Source organism: Cimex lectularius, unplaced genomic scaffold (genome assembly GCF_000648675.2).
Source record: "Cimex lectularius strain Harlan isolate CLEC.00 unplaced genomic scaffold, Clec_2.1 scaffold13, whole genome shotgun sequence".
Taxonomy (NCBI): Eukaryota; Metazoa; Arthropoda; class Insecta; order Hemiptera; family Cimicidae; genus Cimex; species Cimex lectularius.
This window is the reverse complement of record NW_019392649.1, coordinates 1017057-1039812: the sequence shown is the minus strand read 5'-3', so window position 1 is coordinate 1039812 and position 22756 is coordinate 1017057. Positions and strand designations below refer to the sequence as shown.

The window sequence follows — 22756 nt, the reverse complement described above, 5'->3', positions numbered from 1 at the left end:
CTATATAATTTATATAATTGTCAATCAAATAGTATAAACATTGAGATAAATCGTTTCATTTTTGAATTGGGAATTTGCACACTTTGTCCAAAATTTCACAAAACTGCTATTTTCACCGTCCGCAGTCTTGTCGTGATACGACGTCTAGATAACTTCCATCGTCCATGTAATCTAAGCTCTAGTCTAACTTAGCCAATGGGTTTGACAACCGAATACAACTTTTTCTTAAAACTCGAGAAAGTCGACAAGCACATCAAAAAGGTTTACATATTCATTTTTCAGAAATAGTTTTACAGAGATTTAAAGTGTTTAAACGACAGTTTTGAAATTGATTTTTATTTTGCAATACAAAAATTTTGTTTGTAATGCTTGAAAAATAAAACGATTACTTTAGTACATTTCTAACTTTTTTTTTATACGCAGCTGTAAGGCTATGGTTGTCCTCTCAACGGTTGAGGTCATAATTCTTCTCCTTAGGTTGGTTCATTTATATAAAAATTAAAACAGGTTTTATTTGTGACAGGATCGTGTTTAGATGTTTGTTCTATATAAGATGAAAAGATGATAAATATTAGTTGGAATGTATACTATTTTGCAATATAGGTCCTGTATAACAGTTACATTCAAGGATTTTAAAAAATTAATAACATGCTAACATTAATAACTTTTTTTAGTATTTTATTAGGAAAACGCATTACAAATTATCTTAGTTACAGGAGAACGTTCTTAACTCTCTCGTGCCTGTAACTCCGTCCATTCTTTAGATAATGATCAAACGCAGAGCTCAAAGAAATGACATGCTTGTCAGTGTGCTGTTCCGATATATGTACAACCATAAGAAACTTGTTCGCACGACCCCAGGTTGGCGATGTTTATCCTACATGACAAGACCCCAGAAAGGAAGCTACACGAGATCATCAATTTGTACAGAAAAATATCTTGAGGGAGTTTGAAGCTTAACAAATTGATAGATTAAATAAAAAATATCGTTCATCTGTTTCAGCCTGGAATAATTCAGCTTTGTTGTGATCGAATAGTTACTCGTGGGGTCATGATTAAATCATACTATGCATGGATTTCATAACCCGATGTGTGGAATAGATCAGATCAAATCAGTTCCGATGAATTTCACGATAGCTCACCCAAGGTGGAAAGTGTACAGGGGTGAGGTCCTGCATGCCAAAAGAATTGTATCAAGGTTAAGAAAAGCAAAGAGCCTGATAAAATTTTTCAGCAAAATATCAATCCAATCCTGTTGAACTATTTTTTCTGCGCCTACAACTGACCTAACAGAAACTAGAGTCCTAGAATATATGGTAGGATAAGAACCTAGTGAAAAAGGTTTGAAAAACTTATTTTTGAATTATAATTGCAGCGGCCAGAATAAAATATATTTGATAAAGTACGATCCAAAATCATAAAAAATAGCGTTGAAAAATCTTAAATACTCACCTAAACCATACCAAGCTATAAGGAGGAGGACAAGAGGAAGGAAAAAACACAAAATGCGAGCAACAATTAAAAAAGACCTGTATCTAAAGAAAATATGTGGACGAGACTTCATCAAGTTAGAAATGGTAATTTCAGTTTAAGCACGGTAAGACGAAGGCTTTCAGAAGCTGCATTACGTGCGAGAAGGCGTACCACTGGTCCACAACTTCTGACAAGGCAAAGAACAGCCGTGGAGGTGATGGTGTTATGTATGGTTTGAGCAGACATTTCTCTGGAAGGTCGCACAAACTTGCTCTCCATTGAGGGTACCCAGACAGCGCGATATTGAAGATGCATTATCGGAAGTTATTCATTATATGTCACTATTTGGTGACGGCTTTATTTCTATGCGTGACAATGCATGGCCCGACATAGCTAGGATCATTGGTGACTACTTGGAACGGGCTTCAATTCAATGTTTGTAGTGGCCAGCATGTAGACGCAACACAAATCCTATCGAACATCTTTGGGACGAGTTGTCAAAGAGGGTAAAAAGTCGCCTAGTTATGCCAGAGAATTTGCACGAATTAAGAATGGCGTTGTTGGCAGAATAAGAAAATATTCCAGACCACTACATTAAAAACCTCATAAAATCGATGCCACATCGAATGGAAGCGGTGATCAAAGCAAGAGGAGAAAATGCTCCGTACTTTATTGAATATTTTGTTCATTGATTATTCAGATATCGTGAGATGCGGTCTGGTGTGATGTAGGTTGTGATGATTGATCAAGAATGATGATGATCTCAATAAAGATATAAAACGTTGGCTCGATAAAGAAAATGTTTTTCTGAAACCTACATCACACCAGACGGCTTCTCACGATTTCTGAATAATCATCGACTAACGGTCACTAATTACCACACGTTTTCTACATTGCTTCCATAGCAACATTTTTGTTAAAATTGTTTTACAGAATGTAATTTTTGATTTAGTTATATAACTATATATTTTTATTTAAAACAAGGGTGGCGGCGTTTTTGCCTCTCATTGTTATAACCCAGCCATAACTGTGATTATAAATAAAATTATAGGTTTTGATTTAATATAGTTTTTGGTTAGTTGTTCCAGTTGAAAATGACAATTCCAATACCCATTCCACATAACTTCTCGAATTAAATAACAACACTGTTTGGAATACAAATTTCTTTAACCTGGACTGTAGATTTGTTCCAAAGAGTGATCACCATCAAGATTCTAATCCTTAACAAAACCACCGCCGTCATTCAAAATTGTAGTACCAGGCACAAACGGTCAGAACGTAACAAAACTAGCGACCGGCAATAAGACGCAAAATTTTAACAATAGTTGCGAAATGCGACATTGTTACATTAAAGGGAAGAGCTGGACATCGCAAGGTGGGGCACCATTACGACACGGTAAGCCCTCGGAATATATAAGTTTCCTGGGGCCCGGACATATGGACACACAGTACTGACAGCTCATCGGCCCGCAACATGTCTTTAAAGGTAAAAATTTTGTATTTTGTTTGTAATGGAGACGGCACTTATTACTTGGTCTTAAGGACAAATTTCCTCTGGGCGTATCTTTTTTTCAGAGGGGTGTAATTTATTAATTTTCTAATTTCAATTAACATCCTAAATGGAAATACATCGTACGCAATTCAAACAACATGGTATCAACTTTTTTGGCAGAAAACAACCAGCTTTTTAAAAATTTCTCTTAGGCATAAGTCTATATTTTAAACTAAATTGAAAGCAGATTACATTACAATATTTCTTAAATAATGTTAAATTTTGCCTCATAAATTAAATATTCGTGAAATTTTACCCAGTGTTGATGTGTTAAGATTAATGTATCCGAATGTACTATCATGACTTGTGAAGACTTGGTTGGCTAAGACAAGTCAATGAAAATATAAAATTAGTTTTTGAATAACAGATCTTTGTTTAATACATATGTAAATAAATAAATATACTTTTGTCTTCATCAGAAAAATAAAGTTAACTGTCCAATTATACTACTGTCGATCAGAGCCTATGTCACTCAATAAGATCATCTAAAATTTATTTTTAATGAAAATTCACGTAGGTTAAGTGTGTTAGAATGACTAATAAATAACTAGCACTAAATGGCTAATAAAATAAAAACCATAGAAAATTAGGAGTAGAAATTTAAAAAAAATATGGCCACCGCCATTTTTGGTATTATTTCTTAATTATTGTAAGGTATACTATTATGAATTATTGAGATAGAAAGCACTATGATTATCTGCATGAAAAGTGGCTATAATTTTTTTGACAATCATTAATTTGGATTTATAAACGGGGTTGTTTTCAATTGGCGTAATTTTTTTGTTTTAGGTTGTAATATTTGCTGCTTTATTGGCAGTGGCCAGGGCTGGAGTCGTTTCTCCTTTATCTTACACCGGGTTGGCGGCTCCTGTAGCTGCACCAGTTAGTTTTGCTGCACGAGTAGCAGCTCCAGCAGTACCAGCACCTGTCGCACTGGCAGCACCCGTCGCCAGGACTGTTGTCCATAACACGTACGACCCACATCCACAATACAGCTTCGCTTACGATGTGCAGGACGCTTTGACCGGCGACTCCAAGAGCCAACAGGAAACCCGAGACGGAGACGTCGTCCAGGGCAGCTACTCCCTCATAGAGGCAGACGGTACTCGACGTATCGTCGACTACACCGCCGACCCAGTCAACGGATTCAACGCAGTTGTACATAAAGAAGGCGCTGTAGTCAAAGCCGCCGTCGCCGCCCCCGTCGTTGCACATGCCGCCCCCGTCGTCGCTAAGGTCGCCGCACCAGCTGTTCCTTATGCCGTTCCTTCGCAAGTGGGACTAGGTTACGCAGCGCCACTCGCAGCGGCCCCTTTCGGCCTGGGATATGCCCGTGCCGACTTTGCGAATCCTTTGGCGTATCCTGCTGGTCTTGGATATGCCTCTGGCCTCGGATATGCCGCTCCGTTTGCCAAATACACTAGTCCTTTTGGCCTCGCTTCACCAGCTCTCTACTACTAGGCAATCTTCTTCTTGTACAGACAATGTACAAACATACAAATATGTTTTTTGTAAATAAAACTTTTTAAATTATTTACTTACATTACTTTCTCTTTAAATTGCTTATTGAAGTCCAAGTTGTTGCAGGGCAACAGTTAAAAAACAGTTTTGCTATACATTTGAAGCAACAGCAAACATTATGGTATTCAACATGCTGAATATTCAATGCCTATAATAGTGTAAATAGTAAGGTGCAATAGCACTGTGAGGTCTATACTAATACTGTTTTTAGCCAAAAATATTTTTTCAACTTGAACTAAAATGTGAAAACAATTTTATTACTAATCTACTAGTAATTACAATTTTTATATATTTCGGCAGAGATTTGTTTATGTAGTCCAAAGTCAAAGATTATACAAAGAAAACTAATTCTTACTACTGTCGATCAATACGTTATATTATATATAAATAATAATAATTTGTATTTAATAAATAAAAAGTTATACTCGTAAAAATGAATACTAAGCAAGGAGGCAATGAAAATAAGACGTCGTCAGAGAATCCCTGATAAAGCCGAATTTTTGGATGGAGGCTTTTAAACCAGAAGAGTTTTTTATTATCTGCACAAGTAATAATTTCTGGTAGACAACCAAAAATTATTCCGTCGTCAAGGAAGGAAAGAAGGATGATGCGTTATTTTATGTGCATTTTTAGCGTATAAGTTTTGAATTATTCTATGCAAAATTCTAAAAAATAATTGGGCTAAATATGGGTAGTCGATAATATCCTTTGTGTAGCTTTGTATCACTTCATATGTAAACTTTCATGGGTTTCAGAAATTATTTTTAATTTAGACTGTGAAGATGTGTTATACTTCTAAAAATTCTATCAGCTAGGAAGGACGCTATTATGTCAAAAACGGACACTCGGGGATTTTTGATGTCGAAGGTATCATACATTTTAGCACGCTTCTTCCATGTAAAAAATGATCTGGAAACCAGGAAACTATAAACTTGAAATCCTTAACAAGATTATCTCTTGGGGTCTTCGGGGTGATGAATCTGTCATTTCCGATAATATAGGTTTGCCTTTTTCAGCTGTGCGTCAGATTTTTCCGCTTCTCGCCTTCTTTAGCAAGGAAAGGCGCACCGTAAAGACAAGAGACGACAAAAAAAAGTTAAAGCTCTAAGTGAAGTACTAACAATAGCATTCAGTTACCACTGTATTGCGTCACTCACGATAGCAAGAATCCTAAGCTCGTCGAACAGATCAAAAAGCGAGGAAAGGTAGACCGTGATGACCATGACGACAAACATAGTTCACGCTCTAAGTGTTGCATTGAGAATAGCATTTAGTTCCACTGGTTTGCCGAAACTTATCGGACAGACCAAAACAGCGAGGCTAGGCGGACCATGATGATGAGAGGCGACAAAAAATCAAGCTCCAAATGCTGTGCTGAGACCAAAATAACGAGGATAGGGAAACAAAAATGACAGTAAACTATGAAATATCCCGGAGCATTTTACCCCTGCACCAAGGTAGTAAGTTTATTATTTATACCTTCTTTTGGGAAATAAACCACCGGAATGATGGCATCATAGTATTAATCGTACAACGGCATTTCTAATTGATGCTTTGAACATTCATCACCCCACCAGGTGGTTTTCTAGTTGGTGTTCGATTTATAATATTTTTGATTTGCTTGAGGTGAAATTTTTCTAAAATTTCTGATTGGAATGTCCCTCTGTGTAGGGTTATTAGTACAACGGAGTTTCTAAGTGATGCTTTGTACTGTCATCTCTCCACCAGATGACTTTCTAGTTGGTGTTCGATTTATAATAGTTTTGATTTGTTTGGGGTGAAATGTTTTTAAAATTTCTAATTGAAATATCCCTCCCACAGGACTTTTGAACAGCATATTCAATAGATCGTATGGTATCAATTGCTTAAGACGTCTTAAGAAAATATAGGTTTAGCTTCTTCTGTAGCATGCCATTAACTTTCAGCGGTGGGTTTTCACCAGAGCGCTACGTGAAAAGGTTGCATTTGCACCACAATGAGCCATTTCGAGTTTGAAGTGCAACCGGTTAAAAATGACTCGCGCTTTCTCGAGCATTAATGCACTTTTAAGATCTAAACGGTGCTGTGTTAAAGTTTGTTTTGTGAACTGGGTACCTCATGCGTAACCATGGTACAAATGCTTATTTCTGTACAACCTGGCTTTATGCTGAGGTCACTGAACGAAGCGTGTTGCAAGTGCAACAATCAATTTCACCTTATACACCTCAAGGTTCGCTCAGGCGTCATCGAACGAACGTTTAAGTGGATAAGTATTTTTTTTCCTTTTATTAGTATAACTCCAATAGGATAAAAACAGGTTTAAAGTCGTTGGGATAAAATCGGTTGTATTGTGCGATAGCCAAAATGTACCGATTCAAGGTTCACGGGCACGCCTTTTCTTCAATTATCTTCCGCCAGATAAAGGAAAAAAGTCGTAATCTGAAAAACTCTGGACATCAAAATAGCATACATTATCCCGTCGTCTGCCGTTTTTTCTTTCCCATGATATATTCTTCCTTTTTCTCGAGTCTGGAAAAAAATTCCAACTCCAGTAATGTACATCGAAATCTGTTTTTTCCTCTATTCTTCATGAGGTCTACAGTGTGATAAGCCAGTAATTTGGCCATTTCTGATCATTCTAATCCGGCAAGCCTTGCTTTTACCGCCATCGAAAATTTCGAAAAGTCAAAATGCATCTGAAAGATCAAAGTGGTGATGTCAAATAGAACCACATTACAAATTTATTGTGTTATTAAATACGGCTTGAACAAATTTTAAAATAATAATTGCCCGTTATATGCTATTGAGATCAAATATAACTGCTCACACAAGCATATATTTAATTCCAAAAACCTTTTCGGAACAAAGATAACAAATCAGTTTTTTACTTTTCTACTGCGGATTACAGTAATGCATTACATGGTAATCTAACCATTCGAAATACGGCGCACTTTCCTTGATCGTTCTCATTCCTCAGTGCAAATAAGTCTTTACAGATGCAAATGTCATAGATATAGTGTTGAATTATAACCCAAAATGCATTAAAAAAAAAATATTTTCATAAGGCACCTTAGTAAGTAGTGATATTATCTGGCAATATCCTACGTTTCTATACATTATTTTTAAGCATATGTATGAACTAAATTTACTTTCAACGGGAAATTTAACTCTGTAGATCAGCCTAATCATGAATAACGTTTTTTGTAAACTCAGTAGAAGGAAATACAAAAGGAAATCTAAGTTTTTCAGCTTTTCAACCATCTTCAGCGATCTAATGATGCAATATACTTTAAAACATTATTATCTGTATTTCTACTGAACTGTTCTCTTAACATCAAGTTTAAAATTTTTTTTAAATATCGATGAATATAATGACTGTTCAATTATAATGTCTCTGTTTTTTTTTTGGGGGGGGGGATTTTCAATCAAAAAGTGACACCACTCGTTTCACTTACATTTATTTCACCGACGTTTCGGAGGATATACCTCTTTTCTCAAGGTATACAAGAGAAACGCCTACAACATACAAATACATTTAGTTTTTGATTTTATATTACAAACACCTTGGGATCAAAAAACTAAATGTATTTGTTTGTTGTAGGCGTTTCTCTTCTATACCTTGAAAAAGGAGGTATATCCTCCGAAACGTCGGTTAAATAAATGTAAGTGAAACGAGTGGTGTCACTTTTTGACTGAAAATCCCCCCCTCCAAAAAACCAAAAACCAACAGACATTAAAAATATTTTTTATTAACTATTTATTTAGGTTTAATTTTCAATAGTCATAGTGAAACAATATAAAATTATTTCTTCAGCTTGCATTTCGAATAAATTCTCTTAGCAGCAGTTTATCTTCTTCTTTATCATAAACAGATCTCCGTCAAGTAAAATGTAAAATTAAAACAAAAAAGATTAAACTTTTCACTATTTGTAAAGGATTGCTGTAATCTCAGGAATTTTGTGAGTATAAAAATCGTTTACAGAAAAAGGATTCGATGTACTCACACCACCTTAATTTCTTTAAAAAAAGTTTTAATCAATTGAGGTCTAATCTTTGTAGGCTGGGAGTCTCGAATCATCCTTGTCCTCTTCGTCTAGCTGGTTTGGTATATCAGATGATCGACAATTTTAAGTTGACCCGAGGGTCGATTTGTTGACTTCTTCACATTTTACAAACACTATCGGAAAATAACCCACTACCAATAACTAACTATACACGTCGAAATGCCGAAACGTGTTTGCACAAACCAACGAGGATAGCCGTTTCGACAGAAACAGTCTTGAGGAATGTCAGATGAACGAGTGCCGATTGGCCGGACATGTAGAAGAATGCTGAAGATCAATTTCGTCGAAATATCAAAATGGGGTGTAGAAATACAGTGGCTTTTGCACTAGATAAAATCCCCATTATCCCCATCAATAGCCCCCAGGAATACCCCTTTTGTCATGGCTCGCTGGAAGCTAAAAACAATTCTAAAAGTGCATAATACAGAAAATTTGGTCATTAGGTACCAAAATTGAAAATATTTTAAGATTTGGTCTCTCAAAACTCACGATGATGCCAACACACCACTACTTTAACTACAGGCCAGAGTTGGTGTAACTCCAAGCTTTCCCCACCGACAAAGAAGAAAAAATAAAACCTATCATACTGACTGTAGCAAATTTACAATGCGATGATAACTGCTGACGGAGAGGAAGATGAACTCACAGTTTTCGAAACGAGTGTCGCAATGGAGCTCAGAAAATTATCCGAATGACCAGGTTTCATAGCTGAAAACTGAATTCAGAATGTTCTGACTATTCGACCGTTCTTCAGTTGCTTTAAGTCCCTACTTTTCATACTTATCACCGGCTCCTTCGGAGTCAGCATATACATGTGATCATTTTGGAATTTGTGATAATTTAGAAGGAAATCCTACTGAAATGCCTCCACTTCTCGATAACATGAAATCCGAGTTATAAACGTAACAAAATTTTCCAATTTCTACTCTATGCAAGAGTAAGACATTTTTGTACAAAATGATCAGGACATTGTATATGCACGTACCACACATACGGACGAGTACATAGTTGAGCTTGTCACTTCTCGCAGTCCATTGGCAATTCCAGCTTTTGGAATTTACAATAAATTACCGGCAGGCCCTGAATCACCCACGCCAAGTGTTGGCAGCCTAGGTTCATATCTCGGTCTTATCCGTCCAGCCGCCGAGGTTGGGCTCCACAGGCTATGAACAACTAGGTCATTTCTTTCTTATTTACATACCATTCAATCAGTCAGGGTGATACTTGATATTTCCTCCAGCACTCTTTACACGTAATATATAGCTCACCCTTAATATTCCGTCATCGGCTCTCTCACACTTCACATTCACGCCAATAAATACATTCACACTCAACACTCACTAGGTGACACAAAACTATCAGTACTATAATACGATAAAACATAAAAAATACAAGAATCGGAACAGAGGACACAAATATTCGCTGCTCTACTCATGCATAAATTTTCATATCGGGTGGCATTCCTACGCGCTCTCTATACGGAGCCAAAAAATGGTATATACCTAATAGATAAAAGTTTAACATTTTTACGCTGTAATTGAATTTTGTTACTTCCTTTGGCTAGTCTGTAGTGGAAAACATTTCTGAAATACCTCTAACGTCTAACTAACAAGGCTGACATTGACAGAAAAAAGTCACTAGCATTTACAATATTGCGAGATATCTCGTCTTTGTCGTCGTTTACTGTCATTATGGTCTGTCTATCCTCGCTGTTTTAGTCTGAAGGTAAAAAATCACACTACTGAAGATGACGAAAAACATTTGACAAACCGAAACAGAAAGGCAGAACATAATGGTAATCTTACAATATTGTCTAGTGTACTGAATAGTTAAATTAACTTATTTTGTATTTTATGTACAGATATGTATATAAGTGAATAAATAAATATGGTAATATAATTAGCTACAGTCAGTTCAATTAAATATTAAAGCTTTATTTACATAAATTATAAATCATATATATATATATAAATAAATATATATAAATATTATATATATATTTAAAAAAAATATATATACCCCTATTCCTTTGATGTTATGTAATCGATTGATAAATCATGTGAACAATCTATTGTTAAATTGCGGCTTAGAAATATATTTTTCTGTTGATCATGTTTAAAACTGTTAATCAGAAGAACGAAAAAAGTTGATCGATTTTTGGAATGTTAATTCAATGGTTTTATATTTTGGCTCTGTACAGGGAGCGAGAGGTCTGAAATAAAAACCATCCCTATTCCGATTGTTTGAAAAAGTCTTGGTTATTTTATTTCATACATTTTTGTTTTATGCAATAATTTATGTGTATGTGTGTCAAATATGACAAAAAAATTGAAAATTGTAAATTATAGAGTGATTGATTGATTCTCCAATAATAAATAATGTCGTAAAAAGTAAGCCAGTTGTCAGTAGAAAATCTCGTTCGCCTTATATGATCAAAATATATTTCTACCCAAAAAGTTACTTATTTAAGTAAAGGTTGTTTAAACGTCCAATTTTAATGGGGTCTTTTTTCCGCCCAAGTTCAGTACGCAACCTTAATTTTTGCTCAAGTCTGCCATTTCACTTCTAATAGGCTTCTGACCCGCATTCTGGCCAATGTCAATAACGAAGGCTCGGGAGCAGCCGGTGAAAGTCTGTGAAGACAATTGCACAACTTGCAACTTGCAAACCGCCTCACTTACAGGTTCAAGGAGTCTCGGATTTTTATCTCCGCACTTTTCGCCTTATTGTACAATAAACTATTTTGCCACAAGAGAAGGTCAAGGGTGAATTAAATATGAGACCGTTATCACGTCCAGATGCGTTTATGCGGCAATAAATTGATTCTGGTCAAAATGGTGAAAAAGAAAACTAATTCGATTCGAATTCACCAAGAAACGTGACAGATAAAACAATGTTTTCTCTCATTAAACATGCATCTATTGTCTCAGATCTATCATTATGGTTTTCCTAGAATATTGTCGTTTCTTTAATGAAGTAAAGAATTCTTCTCAGGGGTATGGTATCGAGGTCTTCATTGCGCAAAAATAGTTTTTAGGTACCATTGCCTTTTCCTAGTTATTGCAGAACAGTTACATAGGATTTAGTCGACATTGGTCATCTGTTAATGGTCCTATTTTTATTTTGGTATTTTTACTGTCCCGTATGGAGTCGTTAGGATTTGTTCTTTTAAAACTTTCGTCTATTGTGTCGATCTCTGCTAAATTATTTCCTGGGTGATATTTCTTTCTTTTATGAAGTAAAGAATTCTTCTGAGAGGTAGGGTATCAAGATTAGCGTGGTTTAAGCGTGGGTTTTCCTGATATCATAGCATAATCCTAGCTATTTCAGGACAGTTGCGTAAGATATGTTCTGTCGTTTTCTGTCTCTTTTAAACATAACCGACATTGGTCACCTGTTGACAGTCCAATTTTTTTAAGATGATGTTCGACTGGAACATGTCCTGTAAATTACTGCAGTTATTAATTCCTTTCTGTTAAGTAGGATTTCTAGTTCTCTTGTAATGTGGCTATATTCTATGCTAAAAAATGGATGTTGTTCAAGGCTCCCACATTAGCTAGACTGTCTGCTTCCTCGTTGGGCTTAGCATTAGTCTATTTGTCGATCGAGTTTTTCAGGGTGATGAGGCAGTTTCAGGCTAATTTCGATCTCATAGACTTGGAGTGCCTTTAGAGCTGCATGGATGAGAGATTACCCTTGAGATTTCTGTTATTTATTTCGTATTTCTATAGCTACCAGTTTGTCGAATGATGGTTTAGTGGAAGCTACGACCATACGGTGTTTACAGATAGTCCTCTTTATATCCATCACCATCTTTGAGCTATGTGTATACCGGCTTCAGGTATTTATTCTTTTGTATTATCTTTTAATTTTGCTCTCCTTTCAATAATCATGTTGGATGGTTTTTCAAAGTATATAATTTTTTTCTAATGAGGAAGGGAAAACTTTGTCAAAAATTTTGGTTTGGCCAGGTTTTGTTTGATGATTGCACACCACTTACGAATTCTCAATCCTATAATCGCTCCTATACTTTTAGCGTAGGTAAAAATGTGGGAATGCAGAAGAATGTAACATAGGAAATGTGGGTGTTGTTTTAAGAACACCAGTGATGCTTAGGTATGCTATTTACTTTTTATAATAGTCCCCCTGCCTTTTTTGTTCACCATATCTAACTTCATATATGATTATGGGTCTGACTACCGCCATAAGGTCATCTTAGGAATTAACCCAAATGTAGCCACCCCATTGGAGATACAAGTTTTAACTGTTCGCTTTAGACCTCATGTTTGGCTGAAATTGGACTTCTTTGTAGTGTTGTCCAAAGATTTCTGCAATAACTGTAAAAAAATCATGAATGTCGAGATCTTTGCAAAGCGATTGATTCCTAACAATCAATGATAGTAACGCCAACTAACGGAAGTGTGTAATTTTCACTAGACCGCTTTATGGGAAATAACTCGAGTGGATAACAACATTCAGCCCACTGAGGAACGGCTAGTTTATTGAATAGGATTTTTGGTGATTCGAAAGATAAAATTGATATTTACTGAAAACCTACATTGCGAATTTCTGATCTAAAGATTTTCAAAGATGTCGCTCATTCTATGTTACAGCACCGGATGTACCAGTGTAATAGGAACAACAGAAAACCAAGTATATGTTCTGAATTCAACCAAATTATTAGTAAATTCGAGATTCATTCTGGACTTTTATTTCAGGAAGGACTTCTATTTCGATATGTGCCGTTTTTTGTACAATTTTTTTAATAATAGCATTTTATGATATAGCGTTAAAAAAAGCATGAAATGCTTTGAAACTGTTACGGAGATAATTGAAAATGAAGCAAAGTGTGCCGCGGGCATTTCCTCGTGCTTGGAGCGGTTTCCTTGTCTTGGCATTCCCACCGAATAGGAAGTCAAACCCCCTTCAATCCACCCAAAGTTTAGGCAAGGTTTTTTTTATTGAGAAAAAAAAAGAAAAAGAAACGCCCCTATTGATTTCTACAATTTCAACTGCCTGTGATAGATTACCCCCTTGACCTTTTCCTTCGCCAGCAATCCCATTCCATGTTATGCTTGTACTCGGTTTGATGAAAATACCGAGTTGAAATATTTTATCTGTACATCTAAGAGGCCTGACACCATGTTTCTGGAGTACCTACTTTAAAAAATTAATGCCTTAAATTTAAAATAAACAGGCTATTTATGTAGCAGCAAATTGTCCTTAAATCATGACTGATTTTTGAATGGAAAAGATTGTACCGATTTTGCAGATGACGGATACATTTTTAAAAAGTATGTTTATTTTATTATATTTAATTACATATTGACCCTTTGCGGTGAATTTAACTGTACACGACACGTTAAAAAAAAGGGTTCCCAAGTAATGTTTGGACTTATTTAATTATTAAATCTATTATATTTAGTGGTCTATTGACCAAATTACTTCTTTCAATTAATTAATATTTTTATGTAAGGGTTTGGTTGAGATGAAAAAGCTAGTGCCACGAAGTCACGATAGCTCAAGTGGTGGAGCAGCGGCGTATTTAACCGAAGGTCGTGGGTTCGAATCCCGCTCGAGGCACTAGCTTTTTCATTTCAGCCAAAACCTTACATAAAAATATTAATCATTTAATTATTCTTACATAACATGATAATCGTTGAAATTAGGTGTGCATAACCAATTAGTTAACAATTTATGTAAACCAAAACATTTTTTATTGATTTTTAAGTTAGAGACCAACTCCGCCGGCTGTTTTATACCATGCAATGATTTTTCCTTTGTATAACATATGCAAATATTTCACTAAATTATCTATCAATTAGTATATTTATTTATCCACACAATTAACACTCGTCGTTCTTTTTGAACATTAACCTGTTGATTTTGCATAGAAATTACAAAAAAAAGTTACATCATGTTTTCAATAGGTACTTAACTACTTTGTGGTAATTTTACCAGTCTTTTATTTATTATTATTAAACTTGAGCATAATTTACTGTTTTAGAGACCTTTGGAATATTAAAATTGATTAAACAAACGTCAATAAAAATTTATTATTTTTTGTACGATCGATTGCCACAATCCAAAATTTTTGGCAATTTTTTCCGATTCAAACGAGATATGTCATAATTTAACGGCACCTTCTGAACTGAAGAAAGTGGAAAGCCGAAACACGCTTGGCAGACAAAAACATAAGGATAGTCAGACTAACATGATCTCAAAGCTTAAGATCAAAACATTTAATAGATAATGAATAAATTGGCCAAAAAAATGTATAATATATCTTTTCGTAAAGCCCTGAAGAAGGTAGAATAAAGTGCCGAAAGCTAGGAGAAGATTTAAAATTGAAAATATCGTTCTTAGACCACACCCCTGATAACAAGTAAGATAACATTATCTGCATAAGTTGGTCGATATAAGTACAAAAAGATAATGATGTTAAAATTTGGTTAGGATTCAATTTCTCTAATAATCCTAATGGTGATCAGTTTTCGGTACATTCTTCAGTACCTTTCACTTTCAATTGAATCTGCTAAAACCAGAAAAAGTGCAAACCTGATCAGCATTCCGGGCGAATTTACGATCAAGGTTTAGGCCCAAAGTCTTTTGGCATGGGGGCCGACATTTTTTTTTAACCGGTCCCGAGTTCTTGACTGTCAGTGACACAAGAGAAGGTCCGGCGGCGTAAGGAGGACTTTCCCGTACGACCTAGAGCTGCGGGTGCCAAGGTCATCGAATCTGCCCCTCCCAACATTTGTAGGACAACGTTCGGCAATTTGTCCTTTTTACCCCCGTTTCGTACAATTTGCATTGCAGATCGAATTTTTTTAAAAATTGCAACGATAAATCATCAATATCCAATCATTTCAACACATAATATATGCATTATAAAAATTAATATAAATAAATAGACCGTAATATAATTCGTACAAAGCATGTGGGTGAATGGATGAATCTTTTACAAAGTTTTTTTTTTATATATCGCACATTACCACATCATTACATCATGAAAGGAAGCAAGTGAAATCTGACAATGTCATTATTTGATAATTTCGCCCGTGTAAGTAGTTTACCTTCATCTATTCCGAGTCAACTGACCCAGACACAAAACCAGGTCATAGAGAAAAGCAACAGAAGAACATAATACATAGATGTATTTTAATATCATATTTTGTTTTCTGGTTTTGTATTTCCTTTATTGTATAATAGCCAGTTAGAGGAGTTGCTGAACAAACAAAAAAGTAATTTGTAGTGAAATTGTTGTAATTATTCCTCCCAATGAGACTAGACGATCTACGGACAATTTTTAATCAAAATCGACATTTTTGTAGTTGTATTTATTCTTGTGGTCTTCTTTAAACTATAAATTTAACGGTCAAATTTGTTGGGTTCGTTAGCAGCGTTATGGTTTAAAGGGTACATTCTTGGCAAGGTGTACAGCTTTCAAGGATCTGCGCATTATTGTATATGAACTAGAGATAATAATGTAACATGTTAAATTGTCAGAACAAAAGTAAAATCCACTTAACTGTAGGTTGGTTTATTTAACGGCCTGTCATTTTAATTATATACTATATATGGATGTATGATGGTTGTGGCTGAACAGTGTGAAATACTTCAGAGATGTATTGTGTTAATTACGAGGATGCTACCTTATTTCTGACCCTTTGACATTGTCGTTAGAGTTCATCCGTGGAATTTAAGCAGGAAAAAAGTTTTCGGATTACCTTAATTTGAGGAAGGTGAAATAATGTTTTATGACCGACGAGGGCGAGGTTGTTGCCGTAGGTGGGATTGATCTTTCACAACAGTGGCGGGGTGCACATATAAAAGGGAGGAGAAGTTTTAACCGATCATTGGATATTTTCGTATACCAACGATACAGAAATGGTTTTCAAGGTGGGTATTGAACCGCAAGATAAAAATTCCATTTGTCTTAATTTTCAATTTTTTGTTTATATTTTGAGAATTTTAACTGAAATTGTTCATAGTTCGTCGTTTTGGCCGCTTTCGTCGCCGTGGCTAAGGCCGGAGTTCTCAGCGCCCCCGCTGTCGTCGCCCCAGGCGCACCCTTGGCTTACGGCGGATACGCCAGAGGACTCGGCTACGCCGCCCCTGTGGCTTACGCCGCCCACGCTGCCCCTGTCGCTTACGCCGCCCATGCCGCTCCCGTCGCTTACGCCGCCCACGCTGCCCCTGTCGCTTACGCCGCCCATGCCGCCCCAGTCGCTTACGCCGCCCCCGTCGCTAAGGCCGTCGTAGCCACCCACGCCGCCCCCGTCCTCGCCAAGACCGTCGTCGCTGACGAATACGACCCCCATCCCCAATACAGCTACGCCTACGATGTTCAAGATGCCCTCACCGGTGACTCCAAGAGCCAACACGAAACCCGTGACGGAGACGTCGTCCACGGAAGCTACTCCCTCGTAGAAGCCGACGGAACCCGCCGTACCGTCGACTACACCGCCGACCCCGTCAACGGATTCAACGCCGTCGTCCACAAGGAAGCCGCCGTCGTTAAGGCCGCCGTCGCCGCCCCCGTCGTCGCTAAGGTCGCCGCCCCAGTCGCTTATGCCGCCCCCGTCGCTTACGCCGCTCACGCCGCACCCGTCGCCTATGCCGCCCACGGATACGCCGCTCCCGTCGTCGCCAAGGTCGCCACCCCCGTCGCTTACGCCGCTCACGGATACGCCGCCCCCGCCTACTACCATCATTAAATTGTATCAATACGATGTAAATATTTATTTATAAACAGAAAATTGAAAACAAAATTGGGTTTACGTGTAAATTTGTTTTGTCCACAATCCAAACCTCTCTCTCCAATTTCACCTATCTAACAATAAGGTAAAATAAATTGATGTCCAGTTCCAATACACTGTTACATAGCGTAAAACATAATTATGATTTAATACAGTTGATTTATATAGTTTATTTACCTGGAAGGAAATACTTCCATCGTGGTGTCAATGAATATTAATTAATTGTTACAAACCACCGTTCATCAACGTCGTGAGAGAAATGTGGTATACACGCCCCGTTCATTGGTTTACTTGGCCTATGCAACCCGATACATTCATCAGTGAAAACATTAGACAAAATCAAATTAAAACCAGTTGAAGTTTATAATTTCTATCTATAATTCAATTCAACTCTGTGGAAAGCATATATATTTCATAGATATAATAGAAGAAGTAAAAGAGATGCAATATGCTACAACAGTAAGATTGATTTTTGTGAACTATGGGGTGATGAACCTGATAAACTAACCTACCACTGGAGCTGGCGAAAAACCCATAGCGTGTGACAAACAAAAACAGCGATGATAGGGGGACTAAAATTATCAGGAACGACCAAGCCACAAGCAAATTGCATGCTGAGCATTAACAATGGCAATGAGAATTATAACACACTTTAAAACATATTTTTGCCGACCTGCTACGTCCGACAAAACGTTCCAAATTCCAATGTTTTCGATCCACCTGATATAGCTCGTAAGTTAGCAAGTTGTGAAACAATCTTAATTTTTTTGGATTGATATGTGCCAAGAGTATCAAGAATTCAACTTTACAACTTTCAGATTGGCCAAGCATGAGAAAAAAAACCGTGCAAAAATTTAAAATATTTTAGGTTTCTCGGTTTCGTCCCGTGATTTGCGTTTTTTTTTTTTTTTTTCCGCAATAGCAGAGGTCATATAAACCCTCAGGGTGCCGGTGTTTTTGAAAAAAAGCCCATTTGTAAGTATGTCGGGTTAGAATGCAGGGCCGCTGGATTCGAACCCGGGACCTTACAGTGATAAGCGCCGTGTCAAAGACTAACCTTGTGGCCACCGACGCCCCTACTTAAGTAGTTCTTCTCTATCCTTTACCTCGTTTTGAAGGATTCTTCCTTCTTTCTTCCTTGATTACTATCCTAATAAGATTCCTAGCTGGGACACTGCGGACTAATGGGCATCTGTGGAAGATTGCAATCAACCAACACGGTTCGTGCAGATTTTGCGAAGAAACAGAATAGCCCCCAACTCACCTACTGAAGAAACTACTTTGTTACACTTATCTACAAGAGAAATGCGTTGAGATGTAGAACGTACAAAAGAAAAAATACAACCCCTAAAACTGTACCTAATAATAAAATTCTATGATAAACTGTTACTTACTGGTGCATTACGAGGGTTACAATAGATAGCCAAATCTCACCGAATTGTTACATCTACATGTACAAGGCTTCTTCCAGTTGCATTTATTTCATTTGTTTAATTTATCCTATGGATCTCGGACAGCCAACTTAGTCTCTCTTTCGTCTGTCATTTCAGTCCTTCCCAACTCGACGTCCATGAAATCGTAACCAATCATTTTTTACTATCAATCACAGCTATTTTCTTGAATCTTTAAATTTGTCCACTGTATAAATTTTAATAAATTATTTCGAACCTACAAGATCTTATTTTCCTTTTCTTTCTCCTCATCATTTCGACCTTATTTTTTTAAAAGACAAAGCAGAGCTTCTAGACGTCACAAAGACAGAATCTGAGCAACCTCGGATCACCTGGGACTCCAGTGTTCCACGCTTTTAACACTGATTTGCAACTAAAGAAATTCTATCTCTATTAACTGTTTTTGTTCGTTTAATCAGGTGTGACTATATAGCATTCCTAAACTCATGTTTCTCAGGTTGTTTTCAGAGGATCGAAATCTTTGATCTTCGAACAGGATATATGCGGTTAAAACACGTACGTTTGATTTTAGATCGACGTATCTGCTGGTATACAAAGAATGGCCGTTTAATACGTCATTCCATGGCTCTTCTTAGAGAGCGTGTAGGAATTCCAACTGATATGAAAGTAGCGCCTGAACTGGTCTTTATATCAACTGAGACGATTTTTGGGATACACAAGGGTGTACTGTGTATAGTATGTATAACAAATGCCTGTGTTAAATCTAATTATTAGCGTGAATGTTTAGTATGATAGGGCCGACGATTGAATATTGAAAACACATCTGCCTTCAAGATTAGTCAATTAGCTTATGCAATGTGTTATGGAGAAATGTCGAATACTGAAGGGTGACATCTATTTTAAAGTTACGTTTTAGGCTGAAAAGATCTAGCTATCCATAGCCCGGAGCCTTGGGTGGGCAAGACGGACAAGAGGTCTAACCCGAGGCAGGTAACAACACAGGACTAGGTGATTCTCACGGCAAGCCGTGAGAAGCCTGATTTTAATAGTTCTCCCTGGGAGACTGCGCAACCTCCGAGGGTGCGAATATTCCATGACGGAGCCAATTTGGATATATTATCTTCGTAATTTAAAGTTCTGACGACAGATACGTATCATTCGGGCAGTTTCGCCAACGGCAGATTGCAGTCAAGTCTCCTCGGAATCGGTGTCACAAGTGCACCTGCAGGTGATAGCTAAAGTGCACGTGCACAGAGAAACTCTATGCACGTTTTATCCCGCCCTCGTTCTATCTAGATAGTAAAGTCTATTCGCAACAGCTATTTACAAAATACAAATAAAACGTGATATTATTTTAAACCATTATTACATTATCGGCGTGTCTTCGTAGGTTAATCCGCCCCTCTCATCCTTATAAAAATTTGCATATTCTGTTCTAAAAAAATTACTCTTTCATTATTACTTGACTAGAGTCAACAACCTTAATCAAAACGTCCTGAATTTAGAGTAATACATGACGTCGAACGTTACAAATTCAAAAGCCATTTTCATCATATTGTACTACATGATAATTGAAAACAACGATGAAATCATTGATCGCATTAAATCATAATTTGTATTTACGGATGTCCGAAACATTTCATTTCTTTTTAAATTTGCGCCCCTATACAAAATAAGAAAAACAACATTTAAAATTTTGGTGGTGGTTGTTGGTCTGCAAGTCGGTGAACACATGTCAAATTGATGTTCACTCTTCCGCAGGAGTTCCTCACTGAAGATGACGTGAAGCCGAAATGAGTTTGTGTCTAACTTAAGCCATAATGGCTAGACGGTCCCCCTAAAGTGTTCAAATGGTAATCAGTTAACATCCTTCGACTTCTGTGCCCATATAATGCTACTATTTGATATTTTATAAATTGCATGTAACTTTATTTAATAGACCTATTTTTGCATGCGAATCAGTGGGTACCTGATCCACTTAGTATTTAATTAGAACAGTCGACCGCCTTTACGTCCACTACATCAAAAACTGTTGAAATCGGATAACATTGACTTTTGTGTATACTAGTTATTATATCCATCATTGGTTTATTAATTGCGTAATGAGGCCTTACTAACTTGCTCAAACGAGTGTAAAATTTACGTGTGGGTTCACTTAATCCCGAGGTAGAAGTTGTGTAGTCCATGGAATTCGGGCAAGGAGGGGCCTAACCCCCAACCCCACTCACGTGAGATTGTGTAACGACGGCCCGACTTATATAAAGGCCCAGCATCACACACTGGTCACTGATACACTTAAAGTTATCAACTCAACATGTACAGGGTAATTCAATAGACTGAAAACTCTACGTTGTTGAAAAGTTCGATACATGTGTACATTTGAATTTTTTTTCCAGCTTTTTGTTTTGGCCGCTGTAGTAGCTGTAGCTAGGGCTGGAGTCGTCGGCGCTCCCGCTGTCGTCGCCCCAGGCGCTCCCTTGGCTTACGGTGGATACGCCAGAGGACTCGGCTACGCCGCCCCAGTAGCCCATGTGGCCCATGCCCCGGTAGCTTACGCCGCCCATGCCGCTCCCGTCGCTTACGCCGCCCATGCCGCCCCTGTCGCTTACGCCGCCCATGCCGCCCCTGTCGCTTACGCCGCCCCTGTCGCTAAGGCCGTCGTAGCCGCCCACGCCGCCCCCGTCCTCGCCAAGACCGTCGTCGCTGACGAATACGACCCCCATCCCCAATACAGCTACGCCTACGATGTTCAAGATGCCCTCACCGGTGACTCCAAGAGCCAACACGAAACCCGTGACGGAGACGTCGTCCACGGAAGCTACTCCCTCGTAGAAGCCGACGGAACCCGCCGTACCGTCGACTACACCGCCGACCCCGTCAACGGATTCAACGCCGTCGTCCACAAGGAAGCCGCCGTCGTTAAGGCCGCCGTCGCCGCCCCCGTCGTCGCTAAGGTCGCCGCCCCCGTTGCCTATGCTGCTCACGCCGCCCCCGTCGCTTACGCCGCTCACGCCGCCCCCGTCGCCTACGCCGCCGCTCCCGTCGTCGCCAAGGTCGCCACCCCCGTCGCTTACGCCGCTCACGGATACGCCGCCCCCGCCTACTACCATCATTAAATTGTATCAATCTGATGTAAATATTTATTTATAAATTTAAATTGAAAATTCAGTTGCGTTTTTATTTAACTTATTTCTTCCGCAATCAAAACATCTCTCCGCAATTTTAGTTATATCCGATAATCTAAACCTGTGGTACATAATTGAAAACAATATCATGCTTTTTACACAATGGGTTTAAATACTGGGAAATATTTATTTACATTATGATGTAAATAAATAGTAAATTTTCATGCAACCCTCGATTTCAACTAAGTCGTCGCAATGTTTTCAGTGCTTAGCGCTCGGTTGGCTATACTCCACTTGAAGACTATGACACCCCCCTACCTAATCTCAGTCGAAATTCTCATTTAATAGTATGTAAAACAATGAAAACCTACAGACATTTGAAGTTACTAACTACGAATAAAAATTTTGTCGTTCGTCCACACTGACTGACTGATTAGAAATGAATGGAACAGGAAACTCAGCCAATCCTGTTTGGTTAAATATATTGGGAATATTAACAGGTACAATCGGTAACCAATTTTTGACTGCCGGTAAATAAAGTATAAACTATTTTCTTGAAAATACTATTTCGTATAAATAAACAATGTACAAAAGTAATGAATGTACAGTAATAGTTTCTGTCATTTCTCTTTCTATTGTGATACATCATATCTTTTCAACAGTTACCGTAATAAAACATATAAATCAGCGAAAAATATGTTTAATGTTAATTTAATAATATTACATTTAGAAGAAACCATTGAAAGGTTTTGACCAGTCTGCTAATTTATTAGAGTAATATCATTAATATCACTTTTGATGTTTTATAGTAGGCTATTCCAAAATTATTTGAGATTATTTTTACAATTGATTTTGAATTTAGGATTAT

The 22756-nt window shown here is 37.5% G+C and overlaps 2 protein-coding genes across 2 annotated transcripts; both read left to right on the top strand.

Annotated features, from left to right (window-relative positions):
- The first annotated feature begins 2909 nt into the window (after positions 1–2909).
- LOC106664493 lies at positions 2910–17363 on the top strand. The gene is made up of 4 exons (XM_024230524.1): positions 2910–2959; positions 3815–4483; positions 16426–16491; positions 16584–17363. Exons 1-4 carry the CDS (start codon positions 2948–2950, stop codon positions 17307–17309), a joined length of 1473 nt encoding a protein of 490 aa, XP_024086292.1. The 5' UTR covers positions 2910–2947; the 3' UTR covers positions 17310–17363.
- Positions 17364–21020: 3657 nt separating this feature from the next.
- Positions 21021–21931, top strand: LOC106664492 (larval cuticle protein A3A-like). Its single transcript, XM_014390248.2, has 2 exons — positions 21021–21086; positions 21160–21931. Exons 1-2 carry the CDS (start codon positions 21078–21080, stop codon positions 21877–21879), a joined length of 729 nt encoding a protein of 242 aa, XP_014245734.1. The 5' UTR covers positions 21021–21077; the 3' UTR covers positions 21880–21931.
- Positions 21932–22756: the final 825 nt, after the last annotated feature.